Source organism: Neopsephotus bourkii, unplaced genomic scaffold (genome assembly GCF_033783945.1).
Source record: "Neopsephotus bourkii isolate Nb327-2 ecotype Australia unplaced genomic scaffold, CSIRO-AGI_Nbou_v1 NB_1768, whole genome shotgun sequence".
Classification (NCBI taxonomy): domain Eukaryota; kingdom Metazoa; phylum Chordata; class Aves; order Psittaciformes; family Psittacidae; genus Neopsephotus; species Neopsephotus bourkii.
This window is the reverse complement of record NW_026902242.1, coordinates 7,773,414-7,800,198: the sequence shown is the minus strand read 5'-3', so window position 1 is coordinate 7,800,198 and position 26,785 is coordinate 7,773,414. Positions and strand designations below refer to the sequence as shown.

The 26,785-nt window shown below is 48.4% G+C and overlaps 1 protein-coding gene across 2 annotated transcripts in view; it reads left to right on the top strand.

Moving 5' to 3' along the window:
* The window catches only part of GPC1 (glypican 1), a 196,860-nt gene extending 172,351 nt beyond the window's left edge, over positions 1-24,509 (top strand). For both annotated transcript variants that reach the window (XM_061378930.1, XM_061378931.1), the window contains exons 4-9: positions 14,683-14,848; positions 19,055-19,185; positions 21,415-21,534; positions 22,220-22,353; positions 23,508-23,683; positions 24,123-24,509. In XM_061378930.1, the coding sequence (XP_061234914.1) occupies positions 14,683-14,848; positions 19,055-19,185; positions 21,415-21,534; positions 22,220-22,353; positions 23,508-23,683; positions 24,123-24,340 (945 nt within the window). In that variant the 3' untranslated portion in view covers positions 24,341-24,509. The remainder of the gene's footprint in view (positions 1-14,682; positions 14,849-19,054; positions 19,186-21,414; positions 21,535-22,219; positions 22,354-23,507; positions 23,684-24,122) is intronic.
* The last annotated feature ends 2,276 nt before the right edge of the window (positions 24,510-26,785 follow it).

Genomic DNA, 26,785 nt, shown 5'->3' with positions numbered 1-26,785 from the left:
CCCTGATGTTTTCATTACAAAGCAAGCAGGTATTTTTTGGTTTTATGAAACAAACTCCTTGAAGGTCACCCATCGGTGGAAGGGAGCAGCAGGCTTGGACTTCTGCAGGCACTGATAGTGTGAAAGAAGTAAGGTATAACTTGCCACAAATCAGTCTTTACCTCATTTTAACCTATGCAGCAAAGTGCCAAGGAGATGTCAGTCACCCAGGCTGTAAAGCTGTTCCATTGCCTGCCTAGATTCCTCACCCTTCCCTGACAGGGAAGGGGCATGGCTTTAAATCACACTGCCTAATTTTCCTCCTTGATGGTGACATGATGTAGGGTGTGCAGAGCTGACTTGCCATGAGCGTGCTGGGAATACATGCAGAGAGATGCATTTCAGCAGTCAGTGGTGGGATTGCTGTGTTGGTTTATGTAGCCGTGTATATTTGTACAGCTTCTGTGTACAGAGAGGGTGAGTTTGTAGAGTGCATTGGGGTCTTCAGGGATGAAAGGTGCTATCTAAATGTAAATTAACATGACTGAATCCAGAATTCCAGGAGGAAGGAAGTTGTCTGTATTCTTTACTGCAGCCTTTCAGAGCTAGAAGGTAGTGATTGTCCTCAAACAAAATATTGAGGCTTTTCACATAGGTAGAGAGGAGAAAATCCATACTAACAAAAAACTACTTGCGTACTGCATGTGGAGATGGCAATCAGCGGGTGTGAGAATCAGTGTGATTAAACTGTGAAAGTAAAAACATGGAATCGCGATTCATTTCCTTGGAAGGAAACGCATGGTAATGCATGGCACAGGAAAGCACTGTTTGATGCAGCAAATGCAGACTTTGATCACAGGAATAAATGTGGTAAGAGTGACAAATGCTTTACTTTATCAATGTGGGACTGTAAAAACTCTTCAGCTACTCAAAAGCCTTTGTACATCTCATTAACATCACACACTCCTGACATGACAGATAAAAGAGGATAATGATGTCATTTCAGGGGGACCAAAGTAAAATATTTTCTCTGACTGGCAGAGAGTTCCAGCTGCATGTGTGTGACTCTGCCTGTAGTAGAGTTTGGAGGGTAAAGCAGACTCGCCGGGCAACTGCAGTCACGGTTTCAGTGGAAGGAAGGACCTGAGATACTGATATGCAGCGTATTTTTCCCCTCATCTTCATGTAGACTTCTGACCCAATTGATTTCTGAATTCTCTTCCTTCTTCTGGCATTGCTTATCAAACAGGATGTGGGGTATATGACCAGTCACGGATCCTCCTGTTCCCTCTGCCTCCCCACAACCCATTCGTCCAGCATGGACAGTTTTCCAGGAGGGTCCCAGCCACTCCTCTCTCTCGCAAGAGCCCTCCCTGGGGTTGCAGTAAGCCCCGTGTGTTGCTCTTGTAGCACAATGTGCATGACCTGAGTTGGGAAACCTTAGCAAAGCCTCCCTGAGAGGTGATTTTGTAACAAAGGCCGAAACTGGCCCATTTCCCCTTCTTCAGGAATGGGTTGGTACTTTGGGCAAGAGGGATTGAGAATGCTGAGGTGGGAAATCCCTCAGTTCTGTCTGCAGTAAAAGCCCTGGTTTACCCACTCTCCTTTACCAGATGTGAATTTACACTAGTGCCAAATGGATGTGCCGAATTCAGTCCACAACTGGTGCTTTGGTTTTAGTTGTTTTTCATGTTGTTTTATACTTACAACATTAGGAGAAGGTGTGTAAGACTTTTATTAAGATCAGAGACTGAGATTCATCTTTTCTGTCTGCTGTTAGCAGCAGTCTTTTGAGGCGAAATTTCATACAAAGCAGCAGTGAGTGTTTTGGTCAGGAAGTGTGAGAAAGCCTATTTAAACAGGCACTTAAAACCATAGGGTCATAGAATAGTTAGGGTTGGAGAGGAGCTTAAGATCATCGAGTTCCAACCCCCTGCCATGGGCAGGGGCTTAGAAATAAATTACCTAGTTTGGGGCTCCTGAAAAATTCTATTACTTAGGATTCTTTTAATTTGTAAATTCCAGAAAAGCTGCTCATCTCTATTACAGCCCTTCTGGTTCTGGCTTCTTGGACACTTACAGTTTGGTGTTTGCCACCTGTATTCTGCCACTGTTTCAGGTCCCTGTGCAGAGTACATTCCTGGGCATTCCCAAGTAAACCTCCTGCTGTTTGCCTGGTTTTCTGGCTGTGTTAAAATGGGGAAGGGCCTGCCCCAACTGTGGTGCAGGCGGGGATTTTGTGAGATTTGTTTAATCCCTCCTGCTGCTCAGCTGTGCCCAAGGGGCGATTTTTCCCCAGCTCCTGGCTTTGGACAGCCCTTGGCCGGTGAGTGCACAGAGGTAGGAACGGGAGCAGTGTGCTGAGAGCAGGCGTTCTGCATCCTGCTGGGAATAAATAGTTTGAGGGCAGCTGGGGAGAGAGAAAATGGCAAAACCATTTTTCATCTTTACTGCCGTCCTGGCTTTTAAGGCAAAGTCACCCTGACAGACTGCAGGCTCTGACACCGAGATCTAAATCTTTTCATGCCATGGCTCCAACCAGCAACCTGGCCTCACGCTGACAGTGCTGGAAGTGCTGCCCGTCTGCACAGCGGCTGGAGGAGGGTCCTGGGGCATATGTGTGGCTTTTGCAACCTGGGTGGAGGAGCAGAGCTGGGGATGGAGGCACAGGTTGACACCCTGCCCTAGGACAGGTTTAGGGGTCACCGATGTGCCATGCATGGGTGGGGGTGCTGGGGCAGCATCTTGCTGTTCACATTCACATTGTATGTTTCTGTAGCTGTTCTTTCAGCACAAATTGCAGTTTTCATTTAAGTTGCACAGTGACAAGTGTGTTTCTGCATCGTCTGCGCGAAGTAGCAGCTACTAAAACAGAGGCAGCCGCAAAATCGCTAGTGAGGATCCTTGGCTGGTTTTGTTATTTATTATTCACGTTACGATACTGCTCAGACATCTGAGTCTTAGGCCAGGACTATTGCACATAATGCAGTGGGAACAGGTAGCAGAGGTAATGCTGTCTGCACAAGAGTACCCAGAAAGGTCAGTGAGGCTGTGCACGGATCCCTTCTGGCCTCCTGCAGCACAGTGCCATGCCCGTGTTGCACCAGCAGATCATATTGGCAACATCATGCTGGCAACCTATACCACCCTCACAGGGAAGGATTTCTTCCTAATGTCTAATCTCAGTCTCCCCTCTGTCAGTTTAAAGCCATTCCTCCTTCTCCTGTCACTCTGTGCACTTGTGGGAAGTCCCTCTCCAGATTTCTTGTAGGCCCCCTTTAGGCAGTGGAATGCTGGGGAAGAGATGGGGAGGAGACGTGCCCCACGCATGTCAAAAGATGTCCAGAGTCCTTAAATTCCTATCGAAGACCTACAACCTGTGAATCTCGAATGAGAGTGCAGAAAATGTGAGGAAATAAGGTTCCATTTCCAAAGGCAGGGAGAGGTCTTTTCAAGTTAATCTTGGTTATCAATAGGAAAGTGAATTATCAGTACTATCTTCCCTTTGCCTGATCTTTGTTGCTTCTTGCTCCTGAAGATTTAGCTTCCCCATGGTAGTGGGATTGATGGGAAGCCACACCAGCTATGTAAGCAAGAAGCACTTACTTAAATAATCAATTTTAATAGTTGTTTGCATTTCCTTTTCTGAGTAGATGTATTTCACTTTACCAATGAAGGGCATCTGTCAATGCATTCTTATTTAAGCAATCCTATGTCTCACAATACCATTTAGCCCTTTTTTTCAACTTTATGGTAGTGTAAGGTAAATGTCAGTTTCCTGTTATATAAAAAATATGAGTGATTTTTAAGCATGTGGTGGGTCAAGCTGCGTTTGGATGGGAACTGAATTCCAATTCAAAAGGCCCAAAAATAGAATTTCTTTAGATATTTTTAATAGTGAATGTGCTGGACACATAGGGAGAAAAATGTTTGTCTAAGCATGGCCCACATTTCCAACAAGTCAGTAATATAATGAAGACAGTATGGTCATTCCTGATCCTCACATCCTTGATTGTAGCCTTTTCTCATGCCCTACTCTTTTCCATAGCTTGGAAGGGCATAGGTGGCTTCTGTCTTTCAGCTTCCAGTTGTTTTGGGGGTGAAGTAGGCATAAAATTGATTTGACTGAATAAAATGAGGTGAAGAATATAATCTTTTTTCACTCTCTCATGACATCACTGTGCTAAAACAGCTTAAGTACAGTGAACTCCTGTCCCAGGTGCTCAGTGACACATCTCCATCCTTTCACTGGCTTATCTTTATTCAGAGCATCAGCAGCAAGTATATACAACCTTAGATAGCATTTTATTTCATTTAAAAGATTTAACTTTTGTAGAAAATTAAGCATTTATCTAAATTGGCCTCATCTTGATCCTGAAAAGACAGTGTTAGTGTTTGTAAATAGATGTTATGAGAATGTTGTTCCATGGCACTGGTGAGTGGCGGTATCCTGTTTATTTTATATCCATGTTTATTTCCTTTTCACTGGCTATTATCCTAGCTCTTGCTTTGGACCTGTTAAGTTTTCGCATGGCGGAAGTGTGTGTTCTTGTGTTATGCAGGTGACTCAATGGCTTTGCCCCAAGGAGCCATAAGGTGCTGCAGTAAATTCTCTCTCCATGTGGGAGAAGTTCTCATCTAGGACCTGTTCCCACCAAGGGAGGTAGCATTTTGCTTCAGGGAGATTGTCTCTTTGCTTGCATGGGATTTATTGAGCCTCCCACCTTCAGACAGCAGCTACTTGTGCCTATAGGCAGCTCTGCTTGGTAAGATACCAAGGGCTGGGACATGCCTCTTCACAAGGTCAGTGCCACCTCTGCTGAAGGGTCTCATGTTTTCTTGGCAAGCTGTCCCTGGGCAGTTTGTATGTGAGAGTGCATGGCTTAAAACATTTTACAGATCTAAGTCCCATTCAGCCAGATTCCTTCTGCAAACCTGAAAGTTTAATATCTCTTTCCCCCAGCTTGCTATGCTCCCCAAACTTGCTGTGCTCTCCAGACACGCGCCTGCCATCGGCTGCCTTCTTACTTAAAATAACTTGGTGCAGCAGCTCTTGCAGCCCTACACTTACCTCTTGCAGCCCGCTGCGCTTTTCCAGCACTGCTACATGTAAAGCTAGGGAGAGAATTTTGCAATAACGTTGGGATTTGTTTGGGCAGATTCAAATCAAGCTGGATTGGGAGCGTGCAGCCTCCAACACAGCCTTATGTATTTCACGTATTACTTTCCAGTGTTTCTGTCTCTTATTATGTTTAAATCACAACTGTTCGGGGATAAAAACCTGTAGGTGTTCTGAGTAGAATAGAAATAATGCAGGCAAGCAGGTATATGTCTCCTATATTTACATGGTGGTTAGAAGTCAATTGAATCTACTTTTCAAAGGATTGAAAATTGTACCAGCTGGAAATAACAATGTCAGACAAACCGAGCAGGGGAAGTGTTGAATAGGCAGGTGGTGGCTTGCAGAATTTTCCTCTGGAGGGAGAGGAGCATGACAGCAATCTGTTTATCCACATTAATCTTCCTCATTTTAATATCTGAAGGCAGTTGGGCACTAGGCAGGAACCTGAAGGTGCAGTTAGCCATGGATCTTTACCCTCGGGTTTGGTGTCCCTTGCAGGCTGGACTGTCTTCTAGAGCTGTCACCGCTTCCCTCTGGAAACACCCTCATCGCTGGCTGTGGAGGAGGATGGGGCTGACTGCTAGCTGCTCTGCTCTCCCATATTAGCTGGCTTACCTTAGCCTTCATGTTTTTAAAGTTTGTTTTTTCCGGAGCCTGCATAACAGCCATTTGGCTGCTAGGCTGGTGGGGATGGACCCAAGCAGTCTGTTTGGCCTCAGGCTTCACAGCAGCCCTGATTTGTTGGAGCATGAAGGGCACAGATTTGGCACCAGCCTCCATGCTCTGTGTAACTTGCCCTGTGCTGAACTGAACACAGTGAGGTGACAGCAAGAGGGTCACCAAACTGTGGGGTCATCTTTGCCCTACCCCCGCCACCAGACCCCAGCATAGCCACCACCATGCACACTGTGCCTGCACCCCACTCACTTTCTGATCCCTGACCCGGCTTTGGAAACATGTTTGATGTATCTTAACTGATGGATTTGATGAGGCTTAAAACTTAGTGTGCTCCAAGGACTTGTGGCTGTGCATTTGTGGAAGAAAGATGCAAAATAATGACTGAAGTGATTATACAATTCATTAGACTTTGAAAGAATCATATTCCTGTCAGCCCCGCAGCTGTTTCTTTGAGAGTTTTATTCACAAAGATGGGAGAGCTTGGTTCATTTAACACATGTCAAGGTGCTAATTACATCAGGGCTGGCATAAACATGCACAAGGCAGCTGCTGACCATGTGGTGGGGAGAGTGGGGTCTGTTCCCCGTGCCAGCAGAGGGCTGGGACCACCTGCACCTCCTGCTTCTTTCACTGGGGACACTGGGCACAGGAGAGCCTTGGCACTGATTTCCGGCTTGCAAACGTGGAGATGCAAGAACCCTGCTGGGTTTTGGTCATAGTATTTGAGGGTCCTTCCATGGGGAGACTGTAAAAATGAAATGTTTCACCAGCGTGAAAGTGTCACCTTGCAGATAGTCCTGACCACAGAGCCAGCCAGCTCCCCAAGGAAACACAAACCTGCCCTCCCGGTGCTGGGCTTGGTGTAAAAGAGAGGGCAAGGCTGGTTTTCTGAGTGTGTTCCCAGGCTGTTGATAGTCCTGTGGGCAGCTCAGCAGGATCTGCTCCCTTGCTTGGCCTTCTTTTGTAGCTTCTGTTCTTCATACAGACAGGTTTATCCCAACTGTACAATTTCAGTTGAGGGATTTGGGGTAATTGGAGTGGCTCTGAACACCTGCTTGCATTTCCCAGTGCACAAGGCCTGATCTGTGAATTGAAGACCTGACCTGTTTTCTTACCCCAGAATGGGGTTTTCACAGCTGGCAGTATAAACTTTCCTTACCTCTATCACTTACCTTTAAAACAGGTTTTGGAACCCATTCACCCTGTTTAAAACAGGACAAGGGGGAATGACTTAAAACTGGCAGAGGGTAGATTTAGATGAGACACTAGGAAGAAATTCTTCCCTGTGAAGGTGCTGAGGCAGTGGCACAGGGTGCCCAGAGAAGCTGTGGCTGCCCCATCCCTGGCAGTGTTCAAGGCCAGGTTGGACACAGGGTCTTGGAGCAACCTGCTCTAGTGTGAAGTGTCCCTGTCTGTGGCAGGAGTTGGAACTGGATGAGCTTTAAAGTCCCTTACAACTCAAGCCATTCTATGACTACGCATGTTTTGGCTGCAGTGTCCTGCATAGCCCCCAAACCTGTGGAGGTCTCCAGCCATAGGTGCTTTCTGCCTCTAGCTGCCCAGCACATGTGCCTGCCTCTAGAAAGCTGCCTGCTATCTGCTGGCTTTAAGGCATCAGTTGGTTTGGAAGCCTAAGTTGCTCAATGTTGCTGGGCTTAATTGGTGCTTCTGAAGGTTAGAATGGCCATTCAAGATAGTAAGTCCTGGAGAAATATACCTAAGAGTTATTGCCGGCACGTTTTGACATACGTCTGACACGTGTGGAGGTATTCTGTGTTCACCCAAAACATTCCCACATCTTGCCAAAACCACATCCAGGTGCTACAGGTCTCCATGCGCACCTTCTGTCTGCACTCTCCTCAGAGGCTTAAGCCAGGAAGGGACATGGTCCAGCTTGGTGAACAGCAACACCACACACCACAGAGAGCACTCTGTGGCCACCCTCACCCTGCTATGGGCAAAACGTTTAGAGGGGATAATGCCCACATAATGACACCTCCACTGACAGCAGTAGCGACTAGGACAGCCTTCTCCCTCCATCGGCCAACCTGCCCACATCCCCTTGACAGGGGGGTTGACAGCACTTTCATCAGCCTGTATTTTTAACCCATGCCTCTTTCTCCATCCCCAAATCTCTCCCTTCTACCTAACACTGCTTCCCATGGGAAGCAAGGCACAGATGGCTCACAGCAGCCTGGGGGTATATGTGCGGGGCGGGGGGGGGGGCGTAGGGAAAATACCAGCAAGAGCTCAGCTTATTTGATTGGTGTTAAATGCCTTTCAGATGTACTTAGAGGCCCCTGAAGGCCAAGGAGTCCCATCACATTGCAGCGAGGTTGCAGGTTCTCATTTGCTTTTAAGCCAGGCTTCAAAAGAAGAAAGGATTTGGGGGTGGGTTTTTTGCCTTTTCTTCTCTCTTGTTTGAAGCCAGCACTTCAAAAGCAGCATGTGCAGCTTGGCTGCAGGTTTTGAGTGCCAAAGGAGCTGGACACCTCCTGATGGGTACACAAGGAGCCAGGCTCACCCCTCACGGTACCTAAGAGCCAGTGGCACTGTCTGACCGCACACCATGGGAACATATTGGTGCTGCCACCCTTAAAATGATTTTTCAGATGCCTGTGATTTCCTAAAGCTCAACCTTTGGCCCATGCTCAGGAAGCTGGGAGCAGGAAGGAGGATCATTGTGTGATCAAAAAGACCCTGTAACTCCTGGATGTGAAATACGGAGCTTGTGCCTCTTTGGTTGCTGTTCTCCAGGGCCTTCCTTTACGCATCCCACATCTTCGGTCTTTCCAGCCACCTTTTCAGGAAATAATTGGCTCGGATAAGGCAATGCTTTTTTGGAGTGAGGAGTGTGTAGCAGCTTTTAGCTAAAGGAGACAGAGTGCTTGTGAAAACTCAGAAACCACTTCCGTGGCCCTTTCTGTGCCCTGATATTACCCAAGGTGTTTTGGAGGCTCTTGAATATTTCCCAAGCAGTAAGCATTAGGGTAACAGCAGAAAACTCATGTCTCCTTTGCACCTCCCTGTTCTTCTGTGTTACCTGTCAAAGGAGATCCCAGTTCAGAAGGGTAAAAAACCTCACACTGCTGCAGAGTCAGAAAGGTCCAGGGGGAATTGCAACCCCCTTTTGCCTCCTTTGCACTAAACCCTGTGCTGAAAAGAGGTCTGCAAAGGAGTGGGTGTTGATTGGAAACTGGAAGAAACAATAGGTAATGGTGGGGCTGAGGGAAAAATGTTCTGTGGCTCTATAAAACACACTTCGGTTGTCTGTGAGCATATGTACCTATGCAGAGGTGGGTGACTTGGGTTCAGTGGGCAAATCACAAGTTTGATTTGCTCTTTAAAGGTACAGTGGAAGGATAAGAAGGCTTTTGCTTATGTCCTGGAAAAATCTAGCCCATTTTGACCAGAGTGCTGTCCTGCTCCTGTGTGTCCTACAGAGACTAAAGCCCCGGCTGTCCCAAAAACTGTCTGCATTCAGGTGTCTGCAGTCCCCAAAGTGATGTGCAGGGTTGTTTTGCCTGTTGGAGCTGAGTGCTTTCCCCTTCTACAGGTGGATTCACCTCCCTGTGTCTTTGCTTCAGAAAGTTTGTAACTGTTCTGAAGCTAGGGTTTAGGTACTGTGAAGGATAACTTAGCTCTCTTCAAATGTGTCTCAATGCAGAAAGACAGAGTATGTGACTGCTTGTTATCCCTGAGCCTCCTGTGTTTCTGTGATTCTCTGCTTGGAAAGCATTATTAATAAAATACGTGGCAGGAGCTTATTATTTCTGTTAGAAGCCTTTCACTCTGAATGTTTCCTAAATTGGCTGGGGGGTGGCAGGGAACCCAGCTAGCAACTAATCCCCCAGCCCATCCTCTCAGCAAATTGCTTGTGAAAGTCATTAGTTTTACTCTAATTGATTTGAACATTGCTCAGGAGGAGGAGGAAAAATAAGGGAAAGCAATTCTACTCCAAATGCTAAGAGTTACTTGTTCTCAGTTGTCTGTCATAGTATCTCCACGTGTGCCCATTCTCTGCTGGCTGATGGGCTAATGCTGGTGCTGAGCAGTCAGATGGTGAGCCCCAGCTCAGTAATGGGGCTGTGCCATGAGGTGTGTGAACCTGAGAGCAAGCCCCAGCCCTGTTCAAGGCATGAATCAAGACAGTCTGCAGTGATCTTTCGCTCTGGAAAAGCCCTTGGCCTCCAGCAATGCACATCTGGTCAGATGGCTCCATCAGCAAAGCACGGGCACATCAAGCTTTGGAAAGTGGCCATGGAAAAGCACAGAGCTCAGCTCTTGCTACAAGGCAGTCATGGGGTAATACCTGATGACAACCCCCTTGAAATGTCAGTGCTTCTGGTGGAACAGGGCTTTTTATGAGGCAGCCACCTGTTTCTGCTGCATTACCTCATTGCTACTCAAATCAACTGCTCTATCCCCAGCTGGAAAGTAGTTCTAATTAAAATGATTCATTGCTCAATACCGATTTGTCCCCTATTTTGGGTGTATCTTAGAAGACAGTATTTTTTCCTTATCACTTCATCAGTGGTCTTACACTTTAAGGGGCCGTACCCGCTGATGTCACTGGGGTCAGAATAGAGTATGTGGGTTTTGACCGGATGGTGTATGAACAGTGTATTTTAAGCTGGGCTTAGCCTTGTGTGTGTATTTATGCCTCCGACAGCTGGACGAGGAGTGCCCTGGCTCCAAGCCTTATCACTCAGTAATAATTTTTTTCCAGATCCTTAGAAATGGCTTCTCCAGTGTATTGTGCATGTTCTCTTCCCATCTTATAATGCAGCTTTTAGGTCACTAAGCTAAGAAGAGACTATAGGTGCCACTCAAGTTAAAGGAGAACCATGTCTCCTTACAGGAGAACCAGCCAAAGGCTGGGCCAGGTTGCTGATACTTAGAGAAATCAATTATTATCATGTACTGTCTTCATGCTGTGCCAGTTCATTTAAAGATGAAGGAATTATGTCAGCTTTCAGTCTGTCTGCAGAGGTTTGCATGCTCCTGCTTTCAGGCTACCTGTGATGAATAGAGGACATTGCTTATTGATCTATCAGCTATTGCAAACCTGTGCTGGGAAGCGAGAGGGACTCTCCATCAGCTCTTAGCTGGCATCCATTAGCTGTTTCACAGAGGGGGTAGGTCATAACTTTTCAGCTTCTTTTAAAAGCTGCTGTTTGAAGGGCTCCATTCCTTAATGTGCTGCATGTCCCCCAAAGGGATGGTGTAGGATCAGGGTTGGGAGGGACTCTGGGAGCCCCAGGCCCTTCTGTCCTCTGCCCTGTGTGGAGCAGAAGTCCATGGGCTGGGTGGAACAATTGGGAACTGAGCTCTGGCCAAGGGAAACATGCAGAAAATACTCCAGAATTCCTCTTCCTGCCCTCTCATCCCTCTGTTCTCAGTTCACCTCTGCAGCCTGCCTGTGAAAATGGAGTGCTGCTGCCAGCAGGAGAGGTTTGAGTCATTCTTTGGGGAAAGGGAGTGGAGCCTGGCCTCTTCCACCTGCAACACTTAATACTTATCCTTTCTGCCAAGAGATTAAGTTGAACATTCGGCACCTGCCAGATTGACTGGAGCAACAGCTGGTGGTGGATGTGTTACTTGCTCATCTTCAGAGGAGATGCTCTGGGTCAAGGGAGCAGGCATGAAGAGTGCTGCCTTGCTGGGATGCTGCAAGCAGTGTCCCCCAGGCCTGGGTCAGTGCAGCACTCCAGTGCCTGCTGGGAAACAAAGCCACCCTGTGAGCCTGACAGGTTGGTGTCACACACACAGCTCCTCTCTGAAGTGCAAAAGCAGCTTTTTCCCTTCTCCAGACCCTCAGGAGCTGAGCCTGAGCCTTGGGCGCCACTGGCACCCAGTGCCTGTCTGCATCCACTGCTCCAAGGTGGGTGGCAGCAGCCCCAAAGAGCAGTATGGGTAGGAGCTGTGGGTGCAGCGTGCCTGGGGACAGGCTGTTTTGGCTGGCTGGCAGCTTTGGGGTGGTCAGAGGCGGGTAGGATGCATCTGCCTGCATCACAGGGAGCCTTGGCAGCTGTGTGCCAGAGGCCAGATGGAGTAGCTGGGCACCAAGAAGCAGCCTGCCACTGCCATTCCCCTTCTGCAGCTTGGCATGGTGGCAGGGCATGGGTGGCCCTGAACAATTGCTCTGCAGGGGTGCTGTGCTCAGGGGGTGAAGGTCCTTTCTGTTTTGTCAGAAAGAGGCACACACAGAAATTAATGCAGAGACCAGGCTAAATTCTGCAGTCAGAGACCCTTGTGAAATGCCCATGGGCCTGTCACATTTAAATACTGTGATCACCTGAGTAGTTCTGATACGGTTGCTGGGTTTACACCGTACTTTAAAGCTAAGCATGTTGGAGATGCTTTTCTGAGCCAAGATCTGTCACCTGCCTCTCTCTGTGTACCTACATGCTCTGGCAGGGTACCAAACAGCTTTGTTTTCTAGCTGCTGGTCGCTGTCATCTCTGTCACTGGATGGCTGGCCCACACTGCCCCAGGGGGGTCTCTGCTTAGGTGACATAGAATCATAGAATGGTTTGGGTTGAAAGGGACCTTAAAGATTATCTGAACAACCCCAGCTCTCTCAGCCTCTCTGGGGAAGGAGAGGTCGCAGCTCCTTTCCTAGCCGCATCTCCTGTTTTCTGTGTAAATGCTCTGGTTTTGGAAGGTCTTCAGCCACAGCCTGTGTTAGCGTTCAGCATGCTCTTACTTGTTGTCTTTTCAGTCACTATTCAGTCACGGCTATCTAAATGCTGATTTGAAAACCGAACTATTCTTTTGTTTGCCTGTCCCTTTGCTTTGTTGCACCCCTCTCATGTCCCCGAGGCAGAAGAAAGGGGTGATGCCTTTGCCAGCTTCACCCAGGCACAAAGCGTGCGGCACCCGTGTGATGCAGCGGGACAAAGCCTCCATCTCCTGGCAGCAGAGCCACACAACAGCCGGTTTCTGTCTGCACAGTTGTCCCAGAACACAGGCAAAAAGCTCACCAGGGAAGCAGAGCACAGTCTTGGTATGCATAGTGTTTCCTGCAGGGCTCAGCCCCTGCGGCCGCGGTGGGGCATGTTGTTCATCTGCAGGCATCTCAGGGCTTGTTCTGGCTGCCGAGGCAGTGAGGCAGTTTCTCTTTGGGTTTTCTGGCTCTGAGACCTAGATATTTTTGTCCTGGTCCTGAAGAAGGTTCTCACAAGGTTATTCTAACACATTCCTGTGTGATGAAGCATCAGCACCATCCAACACGTTTTCCAAGGCTGACTGGAAGTGAGGTGCTACCATGCGGGCGGTTTCAGGATGGGGAAAGCTTTGGGATTTTCTTTCTCAGTCTCTGATAGCAGCTCAGTGTGTTCACGCTGTCCTAAGGGTACCTCAGAACTGCATCTTTCTGGAGTCCCCTAGCAGAAACTTAAAAGGCCATCTTCAAAGTATTTTTCACAAGTAGTAAAGAGGTCAAGGCAGTTCTCAGCACTGCAGCTGCAGCTCGAGGATCAGGGATTTTTCCAGGTCGAGGTTTGCCCCTTCCAACACTTTTCCCCCTTTGGGCTCCTCGTGAGTGCCAAGTACCTCGTATGAGGGGAGACTTGAATACACTTATGTTTATTTATGTAAATGGTTCTAAAAGAATGACAAGGGAATTGCAAACGGATCTGTGCATATGGGGAATGACGACAAAGGAGAAGGCACTTCAGCAGCAGAGGAGGGATCTGGACCTGCTTGAGTGGGTCCGGAGGAGGATCAGAAAGATGCTCCAGGGAAGACCTTAAAGCAGCTCCCAGTGCCTAAAGGGGGCCTGCAAGAAATCTGGGGAGGCACTTTCTACAAGGGCCTGTAGGGACAGGAAAAGGGGGAATGGCTTTAAACTGGCAGAGGGGAGATTTAGATTAGACATTAGGCAGAAGTTCTTCCCTGTGCGGGTGCTGAGGCGCTGGCACAGGGTTCCCAGAGAAGCTGTGGCTGCCCCATCCCTGGCAGTGTTGAAGGCCAGGTTGGACACAGGGGCTTGGAGCAACCTGCTCTGGTGGAAGGTTCCCTGTCTGTGGCAGAGTTGGAACTGGATGAGCTTTAAGGTCCCTTCCAACCCAACCAGTCTGGAATTCTGTGATATGATTGAGAAAAGACAGGGGAGCACTGATCTCTGCCAGCATCTCTGCAGGGTCTGCCAGGTTGTTATTCCCCAGCTTACACTGACAGCCCCTTAACTGTGGCATTCGGAGGGGCACTGTCCCATAGCTGATAGGCTGGGGGAACTGTGACACGCTGCAGAGGCTGCTGCCCTGCTGTCTGCATTCTGCACCTGCACTGGCTCTGTGCTTATGGGACCAGGGTGGTTTAATTAAAGGCAGCAAAGCCACTTCCAGAGTCAGCTCTGCAAAGCATTGGCTGCACGTGCAGTGCCTGCAGGCCACCAGCATGGTGTGTCTTGGGCCACATCACCAACTGCCTGCGGTTCCTGAAGTGCTTTCAGTGAGCAGTCACTTCCCAGTGTCGAGTGCTCTCAATTGCCCATGTTTCTGGAATTGTTCAAGTCTGCTTCCAACACCATTCTCCTTTCCAGCTGAGAACTTTCCATGTCCCCCCTGTGCATCCCCCCAGGAAGCCAGAGATGCAGTTTGTGGTGGGACGCCTGCATGTGCCAGGCAGTGACAGCAAACCCTTCCTGCAGAATGGTGGTGGCATTGGTTGCAGAGGCTCCAGGGGCACATGTATATTGGGGTCACAGTTACAGGGTGGACTGCTGGGGCTGTCCTTGCCAGCCATCAGGTGTGGCTGAAAGGGGGATGGAGCTCAACATTTGAACCCAGGGTTCAAACACAATCCAAACACAACCAAGGAACCCCAGAGAATGCGAGGTTTGCCCACATGCCTCCCCTGACCAGCCTGCATGCCTGACTGAGATCTGTCTCCCCCAGGTATCTCTCAGCCATGAGTGTACTCGCGCCATCATGAAGCTGATGTACTGCCCGCACTGCAGGGGCATGTCCAGCGTGAAGCCATGCAACAACTACTGCCTGAACGTCGTGAAGGGCTGCCTGGCCAACCAAGCAGACCTGAGCACCGAGTGGAAGTACCTGATGGGTAAGATGGCCTTCTGCTGCTGCAGCACAGCTGCCTCTCATAGCACCTTTTGAACTCTCTGAGGCATTATTTCGTGGGTAGAGAAGGGACTGTTGGAGGCTCTTTCACGCTATGGTTTCTCTGTGATCTGATGCCTAGAAGCTATTGCATGACATTTTGTTGGGCTTTAATAGTTAGAAAGAACACTGGTGGTATGGATAACAAGGGTTTGAAGAGTTTTCATCTTGCCTGTGCTTATTTGGGATTGTTCACACTCTGAATTCAAGTAATTCTTCCTTTCCTCCCAAGTGTCGAAGCTTAGGGACAGATCCGGCCATGTGTACACTGTCAGAGCTGCCTTCTCATCCATAGCAGAGCATTTTCTGCCTCCCTGGGAGGCAGTCTAGAGATGTGAAGCCATAAACTGCTTCCATGGGTAGAGAGCAAGGGGATTAGAATCACATATTTTTAAATGGGAAGAGGTGTCTTTAAACACATGGGGAGGAGGAAGATACAGGCATCACCATGAATGAGAAAATTAGACTTGTATTTTGAGTAAGACTTCATTTAGGTTTTGTTGTGTCATTCAGCTAACATGATGGGTATTTTAAAGGGAGTTTTATGTGTATAGAGGTGGCATTTTCATTAAGTTTAAAGCAAAAAAATCACTGTGATGGTGTGGTCTGATCTCCTGTGCATCACTGGCTGGAGAACTTCAACCAGGCCTTTCTGCGTTGCTTGATTAGACCCAGGCATCTCTTTTAGGAAGACCTTGGGTGATTTTTGAGAACCTGTAGCTCCTGGTTAAAATGTGAACTATGGCTGAGTGTAGCTTGTGGAACTGAGAGACCTGATTTAAGGCTGGTGAGGGTCTGTGTTTAGAAGACAGCGTGTTTGTGTTACAGCACACATCAGGGGAGGTTGTTTGCAATGGTAAACACTCACTCTCCCTTGTGCCCACAGAGCATCATGCAGCAAGCTCCTCTTTTTCTCCCAGGCTGTGGGAGCCTGGGCTGATGGGAAGCAGGCACCAGAGGAGATGAGCTTTGATTCCTTGCCTTGGCACTGGCTGCTTGTCCAACAAGGCTGCCAGCTAACTAGCCAGCTGCAGCCCAACAGGCTGGCTCAGGCTTCGTGTGTGGCAGTGCTAGCAATAAAAACCCTGCTGAGGCTCAAGGAGTGTCATCTGCCTCTCAAGGGGCACTGCAAAGTAAATATGGAACCCAGAGGCCAGTGTACTTGCTCAGGGAGGTGCATTGATGGCAGCTGCCCACCTCACTCTAATGAGGCTGGGGGCTAACGAACGGAGTGGCACCTTACTGCAACTAATTGGTAGTGCTACCCATGCTGCAAAAGAGGGGAGGAATATTCCCTTCCCCAAGGGCTTACACCAGGACTTTGATGGGGCCTTTCTGACCAGAGCAAGCCAACTGTTACCTGTCACTGTTCCCTTGGCAGGATGACTGCCTGCCTCCTGGAAAGTCAATGTACAGCTCTCCCTGATTGGCAGGGAGGCAATTCCGGGTGCATTTTGCACTTGCTCTGGCTTCCTGTTCCTCAAGGGACCCTGTCAAGAGGTGACAGCCAGGAGGAAATTGGATCTTCTTTCGAATTGCAGATGTACATTTGAGTGTCAAAGGTCACAATTTGATCAAGGACTGGAGTCAGAGGTAGCAGTTCACTGACATTGTCCATTCTTCACCCTTCTCCAGGCTCTTCTGTGTAGCTGGAGTTACACAGTGCTACTCTTTCAATTTGACAAATTAGGGCAGGTCAAATTAAGAGAGATTTTTATAGTAAGTGGTGGTACACACATAATGTATCACTAATTTGGGGATGCAGCCTTTGATTTAAATGTCTGTATCAAAATGAGTGCCTCTGCGAGCTCAGATTGTCAGGAAAATACAGTCTCAGAGGTGACACTGCAACTCCTGAGTGGCAGCAAAGTTAAACTGAAAGCTCTTTCGTGCTGCAGATGTAATTTCTATGCTACCCCTTTGTATGACATGTTTAGCTTTAGAAATCAGTGCTGCCATGACTGTGTTGCAGGAAAAGAGAGCACATTAACTTGGAAACTGTGTCCCTTGTTTCTGTTCTTGCTCAAGCTAAACAGCTCTTCGCTTGTTTTTTAAGTGTGGAAAGTAAATACATAATGTTTGCAAGCTGTGACTTTGCATGTTGTTAAATCCTATATTATAGACCTGAGCAAAGAGTGTTTAGTGATCAATGCTCCACACTGGCAGAGGCTTGAGCCCTCCCAGTTCTTTGACTAATTGCTCTTGCTCCTCACAGACCGGACCCGCTTTCAGACTGTGAGGCCTGTGGGCCTGATCTGGTATCTGCTGTGGGTTTGTCCCTTATCTAGTCTTTACCTGGTTTAATCATTCTCTGGGATATGTCAGGGTCTGACCATCAGTCATGTAACAGCAGAGAACAGACCTGCAAGAGTTGAGCATGCTGTTAAATTGACAACAATGGGCTCAGGATCAGATCTTCATTATTAACACACTGCATCCAGTGTGGACCTAGTGTCGCTGCACAAACCTCATCTACAGCTCAGGTAAGTCGCTTGGGGTCTTTCTACTGAGTCATGCTGGCTTACCCAGGCAAAGGACTAAGCACTTTCCTAACACGTTTGAAACGGTGTGGTCCATGGTTGTGCTGCAGCAGGCTGGACTCCTGCGCAAAGGAAATCTGCTATGTGGCTCACAGATAAGCATCAGTCTTTTAAAGCGATATCACATGTGACACACACCCACTGTGGGATGGTGTGGGTTGAAGGACATGTTTGACTGTTGAACTGCCAGGGGTAATTCACCCGGTGGTTTCATTGCTCATGAATAATGTCAGCAGTACCAACTCATGCTGAATAAGCTTTTCTGCAACATCACACCATCTGCTCTGACAGGCTTCTGCCAGGCTGATGGGTGAGATATTGGGATTTAGGACAGAATAAGTCACTCCTAATGAATAACTCAATTTACAAATGGAACAAATCTCCAACCTAGACCATGGGATTTGACCCTCTTTGTGTAGAGAAGAACCAGCATGAAGCCATCACACTTGTTTTCTTCCATGTGGCAAGGCCACAGGAATATGAAACATTTTGTTTTCCAGATAAGCACAGGCCACCCCAGCTCTCTGACACATCCCTTGTCCTGCCAGGAGGTTTCTGATGTGCCCTGGGGGGATGCAGACCACATAACTGAATGCCAAGTCCCTAAAAGCCAGTAAAGCATATGCATGGCCTGTCCTCCAGGCTACTAAAGCACAAGCGTTAGGAAACTGAGGCAGCAGCAGCACAGCAGCGACTTTCAGAATTGCAGTTTTTGACTGGCAAAGTCATCCCCGGATAAGATGGCATTTTAGATGTCCAAATCCAGTTTGGGCTTTGAGATCCTGTTTAAATCTCACTGGACACTGAGGTTGCCAGTTTTCCTCTGCATTCCCGGGTGCGCCGAGCCCTGCAGGTGTATAGGCTGTCCTGCTTCAGACCCAACTGAAGTGCTGAGAATTACCTCTGGAGGTAGGCAGAGGTTGGGAATTCTTTGTAAGCCAAGCATGGTCCCAAAGCAGCCATCTAGAGAAGCACATAGTATTCTAGGCCAGCAAATCAGAGCTTTCCAAGACAAGAGGAGCTGGAAGCAAGAGGCACCCTTCAGTCACTCCCTGTCCTGTTTACCTGTTTAGTTGTGGGCATTTTGGCCTACTCCTCCATCTTTATAGCCTGGTATTTCTCTGGCTGGTCACATGTTGTCCTTCTGTAGGTAATGGTGAGAATTGCTCCTTTTCTCATTCCTTCACTGCCACAGAAGTCATTGCCTTTGTACCTTTGGAACTTTATTGACCCCAATTCCCCCACTTTCTGCTGGCTGTAGTGCTTTGCTGAAGGCATGTAATGAGTTAGGAGGGTTAGGGCCAAGTATTGCTATGCATTAGTTAATATTTCTGCACCAGTTTTCCTTTCTGTAGCATCCTAGGAAATGTTGGTCACTTCAAGTGAATACAGGTTCCATTTACCATTTGCAGCAGGGAACCTCTGTTTCCCTGCCACTGAGGGTGGCTTTACTTACATGCTGAAAAAAGGCACTTGGGTAGCAGTGAAAATGGAGAAATGTCTCCCAACAAGCCTGCCAAGGGGCCAACAGCTCATCCCAGCAGCATGAGCATGATCTTGAACTTGGTTTGTGCAGAGTCTGATGAGAGATGTCTGTCTTGTTTCACTAGATTCACTGGTCGTAGTGGCTGATCGGATTGACGGACCATACAACGTGGACACTGTAATAGGGACCATTCACCTGAGGATCTCTGAAGCTATTTCTAACTTGCAAGAAAACAAAGATTCGATCACAGCCAAGGTAAGAGCATGTGCCTGGGTCTGGGTTAGGATGCACCATGTGTAACTGCCAGGAGCACACTTTTTTTGTGCTCACTATTCAACTAACTGAAGAAGATGAAGGATGAAAGAGGTCAAATGCCCATTCTTTTAATGATAGGAAACCACCCATCTTATATGGGCACAAACCTCCTCAAGTATTTCCAAATATTATTCCTTCCTACAACCAGTCAGCCACCTTTAGATACAGACACACAAGGTGGGCTGCATGTGCAGTGGCTGTGGGAGCTATGGTGCCATTTGCTGTCAGGTGCCTCTGTGTTTGAAGAGTCCTGGAGTATTTTGGCTGAGCTGAAGCATTTACAGACAGTGCTCAGTCCCTAGAGACAGAAGGCATCTGCCTTAACCTGCCTCGAGGTGATGTTCTGTGGTGGAAACACTGGGCTATCAGGCTGTATCTGTGGGACAGAGCTACAGTCTGGCAGTCCATCTGGAGAGTATAAAACAGGCTCTCCTGATACTCGACTGTCTTCCAAGAAGCAGGTCAGGAAGCTCTCTTCTATTTGTCTTCTATTTTTAGTACATTTACCCACTTAACCACAATCGTCTCTGTAGCTGCAGGTAAGAGAAGCTTTGGGAACAAAACCACCCTCCAGGGTTTCTGCTTTTTGCCCAGACATTCCCCAAGTCCTGCAGCTATCCCACAGCTGGGGCGGAGGTGCAGATGAAAGGAGCGGGGCAGGTTCTAACTACGTCTTGGAGAAAGGAAGGGCCAGAAGTATTGCTTAGCCAAGCAGGAATTCACTGGCACACGTCAACATGCCATCAGCAGCGTGCATCCAAGTACTCATTAAGGTCTCTCTTCTGACATGAAAGGCCATGTTCTTTCTTCCCTTGTTAGGTGAGGCTGAGGTTGTCCACATAAAAGCAAGCCCAAGAAAAGTGTTACCAAGGGTCATATAGTAAATCTGGTATAATGAAAAAGAGTAAATAAATAGTCTAATTGGTGTTCAACTGGAGCAACCAAACATGTTTGATAAGCTTCACAGTGTGAGCTGGTGACCAAATTGGCTTAATGCTGAAGTGCCATAAGTGCTGGGTCCATCTGATCAGCAGAGAGCACCCCAGGAGAGGGCTTTCTGAGCTGAATGTCCCTCAGACACGCTGGTGAGACCGGCTGAAGGTCTAGATTAGGACTTTGCTGATGGCTGTCAGAAGCTACTAGCTGAAACAGCATTCAGCAGCTGGCACAAGCTGCATCTCTCTGAGGTCTTGATCTCTCTGCTTTAAGGGAACACCATGCAAATTCAGATTTATCAATAGCTTCTGACAGCACCCTAGTAACCACAAGAAGCTTGGAGCCATCTTTTCAAATCAGATGGCTTTCTTTGTGAAGGCTGGTGTTTCCCAAATCAAACTGACAGTGCAAAGGCCCTCCTGCCCTTTGACACTTGGTTCAGTCTGATTGTCTGAGGACTCCGTCCACCAGCCCCAGTGAGGCATGGTTGCCTAAGCACTGGCCACTTGGTAGCAGGAGATGTGTTGTCTGGACTGGTCATGCAGAGACTGGGAGAAACAGGCACCCTTCATCTCTTCCTAGAGGCGAAGTGTGAGGATTTGTACCTTCAAAGTGCTCCTTTGGCTACAAAACACGCCTGAGCAGGTAGTTAGAATGGCAGGAGGTGCCCAAATTTAGGAGGCAGATCAGTTTGGCTTTCTCATTTGTCCTTGAAACATCCAACCTGACAGATTGGGACACTTCTACTGTCTCGCACTCCCCTGTTGGAGAGAGCACTGGTTTGCTGAGTGTGGGTGTCGATTGCCACCTCAGTTGTCCAAATCAGTGAAGCTCATGTGCTCTGCAGTCTTGAAGCCCACACCACTGGTGTAATGAGTGTGAGCAGCTCCCATCTTGTTCTTCCCAGAATTTTATTTTTCCATCCTAATAGGAGCAGGTAAAATGGCAAGTGATAAATTAGCATCAACGTTTCTGCTTCATCCAAAAACCTGTGCTAATTTTGTGTTAGTGCTGAATGTTTTGCTTGATAGCAGTAACCAAAAGCAGTCACAGTGTGCTGAAAACACCCTGGCACAAGAGTAACCTGACCAGAAACTAAGCCAAAATCTCAGAGATCTTGCAGTTAGGAAAGACAAATATACTTAAGAAGAAAAAAACTGTAACTGTGGCATGCTAATTAACAACAGAAATAGTATCAAAGCATGGAGTAGAGAGTTTGGGGTTTCTTTTCAGGTTTTCCAAGGCTGTGGAAATCCCAAAATCAGCACAAAAGGCACCAGCAGTGAAGACAAGAGAAGGTGGGGGAAAGTTGCGTTGGAAGCAAAGTCCTCTGCACAAGCACTGGAGATGCTGGTGAGTTTGCCTCAGAAGCAAGTGTGCTGGTGCACTGAGCATGGGAAACCTGTCTGGAGCAGCACTGAGTCCTGTGGGTCAGGTCAGACCACCCCTCAGGCTGCTGTGTCAACTTTGCTGGTGAGTTTGAAGGAGATCAGATCAGTGCGTACTGGCGTGACTGAAGCAGGTCTGATCTTGCCACTCGGCACAGGCTCGAGGTTTAGATAACCAGTTTCTCAGGGATTTGGTTCCAAACTTACCCGAAAAGACACCTTGCTATTGGTGTTACTGAGGCAGGTTATATATACTGGGGCCAGAGGTCCTCCTCTCTGGAGATTTGGATTCTGTGGACAGTGAACTATGGGATCTGCCATGGTTCCACATTTCAAACACTCCTCACTCACAGACACCTGCCTATCCCACCCTGGCAGAGCCCTGCTGGCTCCCACCAAGGCTGCTTCTCAGCAGTGCCCTCATGGACCCACAAGATGATCTTCTGGCTAATCTTATGTTACCAGAACAGTCCTTAGCATGTAACCTTCAGCCTTGGGTGCTTGGTTTAAGGGGGAGGTTGGCAACACATCCCTGTTTGCATAGAAACAGACTTTGTGATAGTACAACAGCAAAAAACAATAAATAGGCAGAATGCTATTCTGGGGCAGCCCAGAGCTCTCCTGACCCTGAGCATCCTCTTTGTTTACAGGTTTTAGATGCCAAAGGGAATCTGACAGCTCTCAAGACTTACTGGATCACCCTGCCTGGCAGCCTATGCAGCAAAAAAATAATGGCCAGCTCAGTGGCGGATGACAAGTGTTGGAATGGGATGACCAAGGGCAGGTATGGAGAGCATCAAGGTGCCAGAATAGTAATGTCCTGGGGTAAGAGAAAGAGGGTTTGATGAAAGGCACTTGCACCTCATCTCAGCCAGCCCCACAGGTCTGTCCCTGTCTACAGAAATGCTGAACTTCCTGAAGAGCTGGTATCTGGGAATGTCAAGCCTTTTGTCATTTTGCTGTGTGTTGGGGGGTTAAGCACTGGAATGCATTGGCCATGAAATAACTTGTGTAGTTGTGTACCAGTGAAGCAGTTCTGCAATTCCATGTGCACTCAGAAGGCAGAAGGGCTGCATTTACCTCACAGACTCCAGAACTGTTGCTGAGAATTACATATGTGCCTTTCTGTTCATACCTGCTCTGAAATGCTGCTTCCTCATGAAAGGAGGCACCCACGGTGACATCAAGCAGCTGCAGAAACACCTTCCCCTGTAGCTGGTGGTTAAAGGATGGTGGTGAGGGGAGGTACGGTGGGCATGTGTGTTTCTCTGCTCCGTTCTGTGGACCTGCTGGGCTGGTTTCTGCTAGCCTGAAGCCGGCACATTTGGTTCTTCCATATTTCATGTCCTTTTTCTGCCAGCAGTGCTGCACATCCCCAGGAGCAGATGAGCTGGGGCACTGTGGAAGGGGGCAGCACAGCTGTGTTTGCTGGTTGATTCCTAGTTAACAGAAGCATCCCTGAGGGCCTGTTTGGTCTTACCAGGCTGGGAGCACTCAGTCATCCCAAGGCGTCAGTCCCAACAGGCTTTAACTGGGGCTGAAGATGCTCTTCATTCTCCCATATAGACAGCTTTTCCAGAAAAGAGTGTCCCCATGGCTTCACAGGTACCAGCCTGAGAGCAACCCCTCAGCCCTGCACACACCCTTTCCCATAGGAAACCCCTCTCAATGCTGGGACACTGATTCTGCAAGGTCACCAGCCAGCTTCTGAAAGCTGAGGTGGCCTCAGAGCCAGCTGCAGGCTCTGATGGGGTCTGGCCATGTCAGCATGGCTTGGCTATCCATAGAGCAGGCAGCAAACACCAGCATATGAAGACTGTTCAACACGCCAATGCCTCTGACTGCAGCTTCTCTGGTGGTCACTGAGATTATCACTGGTGTCTGTAAAGGTGAGCTTAGCTGGGAAGAAGCATTTCAACTTGTCTCCTTCTGTCACAGTTACCTGCCTGAAGTGATGGGGGACGGCTTAGCTAATCAGATTAACAACCCGGAGGTAGAGGTGGACATCACCAAGCCAGACATGACCATTCGCCAGCAAATCATGCAGCTAAAGATCATGACAAACCGGCTGGGCAATGCTAACATTGGGAATGACGTGGATTTCCAAGACGCAAGTGAGTTCAGCAGAACCAGAGAGGTCCATGGCAGGCTGAGGGGCTGAGCAGTCAGTCTGGGGGGGTTGTGGCAGCCTGGCTTATGGCTCAAGGCTGCAGAGGCTCTGTTTGAGTGCAGACAACTTGCTGTGGGGTGGCTGGAGGCTGTGCTGCTGAAACTTGGGGTGCTTTCTTCAGTCCCAGCCTAGCCCTTCTTGATGGGGCCACCGATCCTATCTGCTCTGGAGGTTTCTGGTGGTTAAAGTCAACTGGAGGTCAGGTATGGGCTTGGTTCTCATGGTGGGGATGCAGGAGGAAGGAGGTGGCAAGGGGAGGGCTGGTGGCCAGCTCTCCCTGGGGTTGCACGAAGGGGTGGGAAGGGACATTGCCCACCAGAAGGACAGCAGTTGGAGCTCACACTGTGCCTTCCTCATGTTCACCCATGTTTGTCTCTGCACAGGTGATGACATGAGCGGCTCCGGGAGTGGTGACAGTTGTCCTGACGACGTCTGTGGCAAAAGACTCTCTAAGAGCCCCAGTACCAGGCAGCCAGAAACGCACGCTATTCCTAAGCAGTCTGGACATGGCATCAATGGGGCCAGCAGCAGATCTTTGCCTTCTGCCTTCCTTCTCCTCCTTTCAGTGGCTTTCCTTGCCGTGCAGCACTTGTGGCGGTAACTCACTAGCACAGCCAGGAAAGAGACTGTGGCCGAGGGCTTCACTTCGCCAAAACCAACCAACCAACAACCAAAGGACATATTTAATTCACCTTGGCAAAAAAAAAACAAAAAAGAAAAAAAAGAAAAAAGAGTAAGAGGGAGGAGAAAAAGGTTTCAGTTTTTTGCTATTTCTGGCAGTGCTCGAGCTGTTTTCTTCTTTCTTGGTCTTCTCCCCAGTGCTGGGCCCTTCTTTCCGTACCTCATTGTTTTACTTTTGTTACTGCCACAACCTGGCTCTCAGGGCTGAACCAAGCCTTTGCAGAGAGGCCTCCGGGGCAGCTCTTGTGCTGCTCTGCCTCCAGTGGAATATGCAATTGCCCTGATCTCGTCACCCAGCCGCTGCCGGAGCACCGCTTGCCATAGAGCTGCCCAAGCCACGACAGTGCCGGGAGCAGCACCACTTGGGAACGCCGAGAGACTGAGCTTGTCAGTGCTGCTCAAGGGCTGCATTCAGGGGCTCTTGTAGGGTCTTCCCTCTGTGCTTCCTAGGCAGACAGAGATGGCCCTTTGCTTTCAGCAGCGTACACAGGAGTGTGAGCAGGTTTGGTGGGTTGAGCTGAAACAGTTTGGCAGTGGACCCAATAATGCAGAACTCCCTTTTTACTTTGGAAAGGGGTTTCTTGACTAGAGCTCGTAGCTGACAACAATTTGAAATATAGGTCTCCTACATCTAAGTGACTGGGAATGAGTGTTAGGGGTTGGGGTTTGGTGTATTTTTGATTTGCATGCTAGTTGGAAAGCCATTTTTTACCCAGGTAATAATGGTCCAGTTTCTACCTGCAGTGCGGTACCGTCATAGGTAACAGAGAGATGACAATATGCACAGTGGGATTCTCCACTTGACAGACAGTTGTGTTGCCACCTCAGCCATGGGTGGAAATCCCTTTTATTTGTTGGTAATGATTAAAAACAGGGAGTTATTACTAACCAGAGCATTGCAACTGCTTGTGAGAGCTGAGTGACACACCACACCCCAGCCCAGGTCTCATTGCTACCAGCCCCAGTCTGCCCAATTGGGGCTGGTAGCAACGAGACCTGGGCAGTGTCCCTATGCAGGTTGAGGTAGCACCTACTTGGGGGAGGGGATGTGAGGATGGGACACATTTTGTTTGGGTTTTTCTTTTTCTTTTGGTGTCTGTGGCATTGTTAGGTTTTTGAGTGAATTCCTGTTATCCCCATCCTCCAGTGCACCTTCCCTAGCCACTGCAGGGATGAGGTGGGACAGCGGGTCACACACCCTCTGGCAGCTCCATTTTGGCTCAGGAAAGGACCAGGCTCACCCTCTGCCACTCCATCCCACCACACACCAGCCTTTGGGACATGCAGGTGGCTGCCCTAACCCTGAAATGCTTGGTGGGGTGGGCTCCATGATGGGTTTTTAGGCTGGGCCTGGTCAGTGAACAATATAAATATCCCCACGTAGCTGTAGGAGTGTCAGTGCTTGTAGGGCTGTGTGCTTTGGGGCTTCCAGAAGGGTTCTGTACCTGACAAGTACAGCAAGCACTGGCTGGAGGTGTAGGTTTAGCTGATGTTATAGATACAGAGCAGTCAGTGTGATTGGTTTGGCCAAGAGCACGCCATGGGGTTGGGCTTCATTCATGAAGGGTTGGGTCTGAGTTTCAAATGTGTTTGTACCATGGGTGAGAGGGGGGCAGAGGCCTGTCTATCTAATACTTTACTGGTCTGCACAGCAAAGTTTTGAGCATTTCTCCTCTGTTCTACCAGAGGAGATGTATCTTTGGGCTGAGCAAATGTTATGGGGTGGGGGGTTGGCTGTTTTCTAAGAAGGGGGGAGCAAGGGAGGGGGAGAACAAAACCCCGTTTTTAACATTAGCAGTTTTTAGAATGTGCAGTTTAAGGGAAGATGAGAACATGAGCAAAATTGGCACCAAAAACCAGTGCAGGTGGGAGGTGTCATCCTTGTGGTGATGGTCAGAGCTGGGGTTGATGGTACTCTAACAAAGCAGAGATTTTAGGGCAGCTTTGACTGGCTTCCCCATGTCACAGTGACCAATGCTGCTGACTTGGTGTCCTTTCTGCCTTGTGCTCACCTCCATGTAAGTCTGAGCCTGATCTAATCTGATAGGGTTTCAGAAATGAAAGCCAGAATAATAAATGCTGGCTAGAGGCCAGACAACACCACTAGACCCATCAGAACCCAGGAGTGGATAGATACAAGTCATGGATTTATGCAGATTTATTTACTTCTAGAAACATGGCACGTTCCACATTAATTTTACTGCTCTAAAGAGTTCCTGATTTTATATTTTATTTTGTTTTTTTTAACCAGCCAATATAAATTTAGCCTCCAGTTACAGAAATCCCCACAACCAGTCCTGCAGAACCAACAGTTTAACAGGCCAAATTATCGGTCCTGTTACAGTGATAAAACCTGATAGTCCAA